Here is a 7,352-nt window from a genome sequence, read left to right on the forward strand (position 1 = left end):
TTATCCGCGGTCAGTAGCCGCTTGAAAAAATGTCAGCGGCTACTGACGGCGGGTAATGAATTTCTGGCGGCTACTTGTAAATTTCATCTTATTTGATAGTTTAATGCATAACCAAGCTATCTCTGGGTATTTTATGCTATTAACTAAACTTTTATATAAAACATTGTTCACTTCTCCAAAGTCTCATTCATAATTTCAACTCATAATTGTTAAGACATGTCCATGTTGTTCATTACTAAAGGCGTGTGTTTTCTGTTTCAAATATTTCAAATCAGGCTGCACAAAAGCTTCTAAAACATCAAAAAACTGCTAAAATTCTAAGTATCCGCCAGTAAATAAATATCCGCGCCCAGTAGCCGCGGATGTTTTTTTTGGGCGGCTACTAGTGCTAAACACTGAATTACTGGCGGATAATGAGAAATCCATGGTTTTTGCTAGTTCATCGATATTATGCAAGTGACATAGCTTCGAAATTTATTCAATCAGTATCCAATACTCCCAACTTCAGAACATCAATTACTGGAATGAAAAAACATCAATATCCATCGAAATTTAATATAAAAAGAAATTAAACTACTGCTCCCAGCCCGTACCCTTGCATGCTCTACGTGTGTGGCCAGGCGAGCCACATAGACCACAGGTTTTGGGTGCTCGTTTTTCCAGACTACTTGATGCATCCGCTATAGTAGTCCTCTGAGTCGGCCTCTCACCAGCTGAAGGAATTCTAGATTCTCTTGGTCGACCAGCTTGTCGCCGAGAAAGGTTTGGCAAAACAATATCAGTTGCAACTTCAAACGGAATTTCCCAGTGCTCTAAGAGAGGCAAGTGATTTACTGGACCGGAGTATGTTTGAACCAGTGAACTCCGCAGGTAGTAAGCTTCCACGTAATCTTCCACTGGCTCTTTCGCCGCACTGCGAAAAGAATGATTATATTTACTAGGCATCTAATAACTGTAATTTTATAATAAAATAGATTTAGCATACGTAATGGCTGCGATCGCATGAGAACACGGCATGCCGTCCAGGTCGAATTCATTGCATTCGCAGCCCTTCGCTTGAAGGTCAACCATGAAGCGACGATCACCAGCACAAACCCTGTATTTTCTCTCGGAGGTCCTCTTCGCAGTGTAACGACGACTCTTTGAGATCTCCGCACTTATCTTCTGTGTTGCCTCTGGAGTAAGAAGATCATCGCTCTCTTCCGCAGACGCAAGTCTGTCATTGAACCACTGCTCCAGAACCATCCTGATTGCCTCCAGCATGGAACATATAGGAAGGCGTCTGGCCCACAACAAACGGGCATTCAAAGCCTCGGCAGCATTAGATGTAAGAAAACTATAATGGGTCACCGGACTTTGTGATCGTGCCCACTTCTCAGGGCCTACGCGCATCAACTTCCCGTACGCCGCCGGCTTCAATTGAGCCATAGCCGACGTTGCACGTGAAAATTCTGAGTCCGTGTAGGCGTATGCAGCCTGGCGGAAAAGCTCAACAACAGCTTGCCCGTAGCCCTTAATTTTGTTCTGCAAGTGGTAGTAGCAAAGACCGTGAGTAGCATTTGGTAACTCGCTCTTCACAGCATTAGCAATGGAGACATGCGCATCAGAGACAACTAGTAAGTTGTTGGGCTGACCAAAAGTTTGTCTCACATTTGAGAGGAACCACTTCCATGACTCATCATTCTCGATCGGCCCGACACCAAATGCCAACGGAAAAACTTGCTCGTTTGCGTCTTTTGTCACGGCGACGAACAAAATACCATTGTTCTTCCCCTTCAAGTGTGTGCCGTCGACCACAATCACTGGTCGAAGCGAAAAGAAGAAAGGTGTGATGGAAGCCGTAAGAGCAAGAAACAGATGTTTGAACCGGTTGTTTTCGTCTACTTCCAAATCCATCACGGTGCCTGGATTCGCTTGACTTAGGGCATACAAATATTTGGGCAGAAGAAGGAACGAATCATCAATTCGACCGTATATCTTCTCTAAGCTGAGATTTCTTGCACGCAGCGCGACATCATATTTGATTCTGACGCCAAATTCACGTAACAACTCCGCCATAATAGATTTCGGCTTAATGACCTCTCCGTCATCGCGTATTCTTTTTTCCACATAAGCTGCAACCACATTCGAATGTGCCTTTATTCATTTCAAAATGCCCAATTCCCCTTGGCAAGAGTGCTCTTTAAACTTATGCACTCCCCACATCCCTCCGCCGTGACAAGATGCACGCACATCGAACTTGCACTTATCAGAGTGCTTGCACTTGTAATAGAGGTGTCCCTGATCTGAGCGTACAACTTTTGCCTCAGCCCCTTGCTTCATATTCCAGAAGCCAACAGCAAGGACCAATTCTTCTTTACTGTTGTAAAAAGAGTTCTTCCCCAAATCAGCAACTCTGGACAGCTCACTCTCGCGAGCAACGAGCGAAGTCGTGGCGTCCACTGGAATCAACGGAACTATCCAATTAGATAGATCACCGGTCGAGTCCGTCGGATTTCCATGACGGGTTCTACTTTGTCGGATCCAACCTGCTCGCTCGGTCGCCGTGAACTCTATCAGATCATCGTCTAATAAATCCTCAGAGGCGGCAGAATCTGTGCCCGACTCGTTCGTTGGATCGTATTCTTCGTCTTCTTCATCAGAATCGTCATCAGGTTCTTCGGCTTCGTCTTCAGGTTGTACGGCTTCATTCGTCCGCACCTGGTTGAAACTCCCGCATATTTCATTCAGATTCCATGCGGATTCGTCCAACGGTTGCCCATCCCATGAAAAGTACTGTGTTGGAGGTGCGCTCTCGCGAGCATAATACGACGTCTCATACTGACTAGATTGTGCTTCATCATCTCCGTATCCCGAAGCCTGGGCAAAATCAAAAGTAGGGATGTACGCTTCTTCGACCGGGTCGTTGTTGTGCTCAACGTACACCATGGGATATTCGGCAGTTTCCAACAAGCCTTGCACATCATCGTCGTCACTTATTACGTATTTCGTCTCCCTTCTAAATCGATTGGTCGCCAAATAATACAATTGATAGTTCGGGCTCAACGAATGCGTTGTCAGCACATTGTTGATGCTGTATATCAGGCTCGCAATTGTTTCATTTAAGAGGGGAAGGACCTCCGTAGCCCCGCCAACATAGTATATACCATCGACGACTCCGTTGTATCTCACATATATGTATCTCACGAATTCCATCTATAAAACCACATAAAGTATAATATTAAAATACGCTTAAAAAGTTTAAAACATCACAATAAGCTCGAACAATGAAGTATCCGCCAGAATATTATTATCCGTCACCAGTAGCCGCTGACCTTGTGGGGTCGGCGGCTATTGTCGGCGGCTAATGAAATTCTGGCGGATACTTCATTTTTTTTGTTCAAAACATTCAATTATATTAGAAACAGGTTTAATATTTCCCTAACATGCTTTTAAATTTCAGATAATAGAGAAATTCATTAAAATAACGTAAAACATGCTCTCAACGTTAAAAACAACATACGATTAAACATGCAAACTATAATTTATACAAACAATACAGGAGAATCACCTTTTCGGGCTGAAATTCAACACAAATTGCCTGCTCTCGCACAAAACCACTCAAATCTTTAGGGTATGCCTGAATTTCTGAAATTCAAGGTGAGTATTTCAATTTGTGTTTTGGTCATTCACAAATGCAGCCTTATAAGGACTAAACTTGATTCCTTACAAAAAGTTCACGTGAAGTGTAGTGTTCATTCAATACGGCTTCAATCTATTATTGCATGTCACCTCACACATGCATAAAATTAGCATTAATGCCCCACTACAACCAAATTTTTTGCAGAGTCACCTTCTCAGTATGTACTTTTAATTTTTTACTAAAAAATTAACAAAAAAAAAAACAACAAATACAAAAGAGGAATGCGTATGTTATATTTAAACATTCATAACAAGCTGAAAAATTAAAAATTATACATATTTTGACATAAAATAATATTTTATGACTCACAGACCCAGTATCCGCCAGAAAATCGTACAAAGGACCCAGTAGCCGCCCTATATTTTTTGTTAGCGGCTACTGATAAAGAAAATAATTTTATGGCGGATACTTTACTTTTTGGCTATAGAATATTATTTCATTTCCGAATATATGAATTTCCAAATAATTGGTATATAATTTCTTATTATTTTATGTGCAAGTCTATTATTTTATGTGCAGTCAAATCATGCATAAAGTGAGTGTTATTACCCCCACTATAATCCAAATTTTGGCAGATTCACTATCTCTCATATTTCCCATCCATGTGTACTTCTTGTACTGTAAATATTTCACTATCTCTCATATTTCCCCTTGTAAAATTAAATAAAAATCTAAAAATAACGGTGCATATGTAACAATAAAAATTCACGAAGGATAAAAATTCACAATCATGTTCATTATGAACAACTTTTTTTTTTGAAGCGAATAACACAAGTACCCGCCAGTAATTAGTAGCCGTTGAATAGTAGCCGCCGGTCACAAACTTCAGCGGCTACTGCGGCCGGCTACGAATTACTGGCGGATACGTGGTTTACTGGTTTCAAAAAATTTTTTTGCTTAAGAATTGACATATTCGTGATTTTTTTGGCCTTCGTATTAATGTTTGTAACACACAAACGTCCCCTAATTTATTCAAAATTTGCAAATCTATTTAATCTTATAATGCATGAAAGTGACGTGAGTTCACATTTTCTCACATTTTGTACCAATTTTAACTGTTTTCTTACACAACTCTTACACAATTTCCATCATCATCAACTTTTACACAAAAAACCAAGCAACCCATCACCATCAAACTTGCTTTTCGGTCTTTGACTTTGAAAGTGGGTAGTTTTGCAAGACATTTTATCAATGTGGGTAGATTCCTCTATTAACACATATTAAAAAGGGAGTTCTCAATTTCAAATTGATTTCAAATCAATTTTAAAATTGATTTGAATGACAATTTTGAAAATATGTACTGTATAATATAAAGGTTATAAAAATTGTAAAAAATTGTATAACTCACCATTACAAAACTTGTACATCACTTTATTTTTTTTTTACAAAATTGCTCACATGCATGAATAACCACTGAGATGTGTGCAATATTAATTACATTTTTAATTTCTTTATTTTTTATTTTTCAGATAGATTATATTGTTTCATTTCATGCAATTATATTTTGGATAAAATATATTATATATATCTTGAATGAAAGATCATCAAATGATCTTTAATTTGATATAATTTCTTCACCTTAATTCAATAAGCCATAAGTCTTAGACACAAATGTATTCAATAAGCCATAAGGCTTAGTCTGTTTACGTTTTCCTGCGATACTCTAAATACTTTGAAACCTTGAAATTTTTAACTATGTCCACATTGTAAATGTTGACGAGAATCCTGATGCTTTTTTAAGTTATGAAGCCGATGATATTTATATTGTTGAGATGTTATTGTGTTGCCAGTATTATCATGTCTTATTGTTAGCTTGCACTTGATGATATGTCTAGTTTGTCTTTCTTTACCTTATTCTTTTATTTAGTCGTGCGATACCCGGTCTACGCTATCACTGGCTAGGCGTCGGGCTGTGTAACACCCCGTACTTTTCCTTATGTCGGGAGATAGTGTTTTAACACTATTGAGAATACTGAGATGTCGAGATGTGAGATTATGAGTTATGAGTGGACAAACTCATGATGGAGTTAGAATGATGAGATTTGAGAAACGAGTTGAGTTAGAGATGCTGAATGAATTGAGTCGGGATTTTATTTTATTTCCGACTACCGGGAATAGAATTTCCGGATACCGAGTTATCAGAGGTTGACAGTCCTATTAAGAAAATAGGAATAATGAGTTTGACATAGAGTCAAGGAAGTTGCCGATGAATGGCGAGATGAGTAAAATGGAGATGTTGATAGAATTGAGAGGATGTGCGAGTTGAGATGGAGAGGGTAATTTGATTTTGATGTTGAGATGAAAGACGAGAGATAGAGTTGAGGTAGTGATTGTGAATCACTATAAAGAGGATTAAGTTAGAGTGATGATGAGTGATGATCCGTTTTTAATGAGATAACGGTGTGAGTTATTTAATTGACGTTATGTGATTTACCTGATATGTGCGCACTAATATTATTTTTGAGTCAGTCTGATTCTCGAAAATTAGCGTACATGATTTATTTTCCACCACACGTTCCTACACTCACACCCATTATTTTAATCCCTTCTCACATGTGGGTAATTAGCCGATTTAGGCTTGTTGCTAAGGGAGAGACAAGCTACTATTGAGCATTTAATGCTTCTTATCTTATGGAATAAGAATCTTGATAAAACCGAAGCATCTCTCTCTCTCCGTCATTTCTCTCATTTCGGCCTTTCAACTTCTTCTCTCTCCTTCAAGACATTTCTTCTCTCCTCCATTGGAGACTAAGCTCGAAGCTTCACCAGTCAAAACCGAGATAAAATCCTCCACTAAATCTAGTCCATAAACACTTACTACTCATAAACCAAGAAGTTTAGTGGAGTTTGATGCTTGAAGAATAGAGACCGAAGCTTTCCTTTTCTTGAAACCACCTGAGTAAGTGTTTGAATCCTTTGGGATCTAGACTTTTTATGTGATATATGTGTTTAGAAGGATGACTGAAGCATGAGAAACTCCCCCTTCACTTTTTTCGCCATTTTCGAAAATTTGGGCTCATGCCCTTCAAAAATCTTTCTGATTATTTTCTAAAAATGGGGTGAGAAACGAGTTATATATGATGAGATGTATGTTATACGTGATGATTTGAAGTGATTAAGAGGTGTTTTTCAAAACTGAGTCTTCAGCATGAGTTTTTACAAATTTGGTTTGATATAAGAAATAGGGAAAAATCTGTAAGTTATGTCTTAATGATGTTTTGACGATGAGCATGAATAGATGAAAGGATTAACATGATGTTTGATGATTTCTGGGTATGAAAAGTCGATGAAGTTTAGAGTTACCCTTGTTCGCTTTGTTCTGCCTTGAGTCCCGTTCTGTTCTACCAAGTTGAGATCCCGCTGGCATGCCAGAGAAGTCGTTTCCCCGCTGGCATGCCAGAGAATTCATTTTCCCCAGATATGCCAGCGAGTTCTTTTCTCCGCTGCCCTGCCAGCGAGTCCATTCCTCTGATGTTTGATTCCTCTGACGATCGATTCCTCTGACGATCGATTCCTCTGACGATCGATTCCTCTGATGTTTGATTCCTCTGACGATCGATTCCTCTGACGATCGATTCCTCTGACGATCGATTCCTCTGATGTTTGATTCCTCTGACGATCGATTCCTCTGACGATCGATTCCTCTGATGTTTGACTCCTCTGATGTTAG

At 39.2% G+C, this 7,352-nt stretch overlaps 1 protein-coding gene across 1 annotated transcript; it reads right to left on the minus strand.

Moving 5' to 3' along the window:
* Nucleotides 1–573: 573 nt before the first annotated feature.
* On the minus strand, nucleotides 574–2,322 carry LOC130990736 (uncharacterized). The gene is made up of 3 exons (XM_057914965.1): nucleotides 2,233–2,322; nucleotides 1,013–1,524; nucleotides 574–913 (listed from the first exon to the last, which is right to left on the minus strand). Exons 1-3 carry the CDS (start codon nucleotides 2,320–2,322, stop codon nucleotides 574–576), a joined length of 942 nt encoding a protein of 313 aa, XP_057770948.1.
* Between the last annotated feature and the right edge of the window lie 5,030 nt (nucleotides 2,323–7,352).

This window comes from Salvia miltiorrhiza, chromosome 6, assembly GCF_028751815.1.
Source record: "Salvia miltiorrhiza cultivar Shanhuang (shh) chromosome 6, IMPLAD_Smil_shh, whole genome shotgun sequence".
NCBI lineage: Eukaryota > Viridiplantae > Streptophyta > Magnoliopsida > Lamiales > Lamiaceae > Salvia > Salvia miltiorrhiza.

What these genes read in the sequence shown, in the direction of transcription:
- LOC130990736 (XM_057914965.1), bottom strand. Translation starts at nt 2,322, where the DNA reads ATGAAGCAAGGGGCTGAGGCAAAAGTTGTACGCTCAGATCAGGGACAC. An exon ending in CTGATAAGTGCAAGTTCGAT is followed by an intron (nt 1,525 to 2,232) that starts GTGCGTGCATCT and finishes TACCACTTGCAG; the next exon opens with AACAAAATTAAGGGCTACGG. An exon ending in TTCGACCTGGACGGCATGCC is followed by an intron (nt 914 to 1,012) that starts GTGTTCTCATGC and finishes TTCTTTTCGCAG; the next exon opens with TGCGGCGAAAGAGCCAGTGG.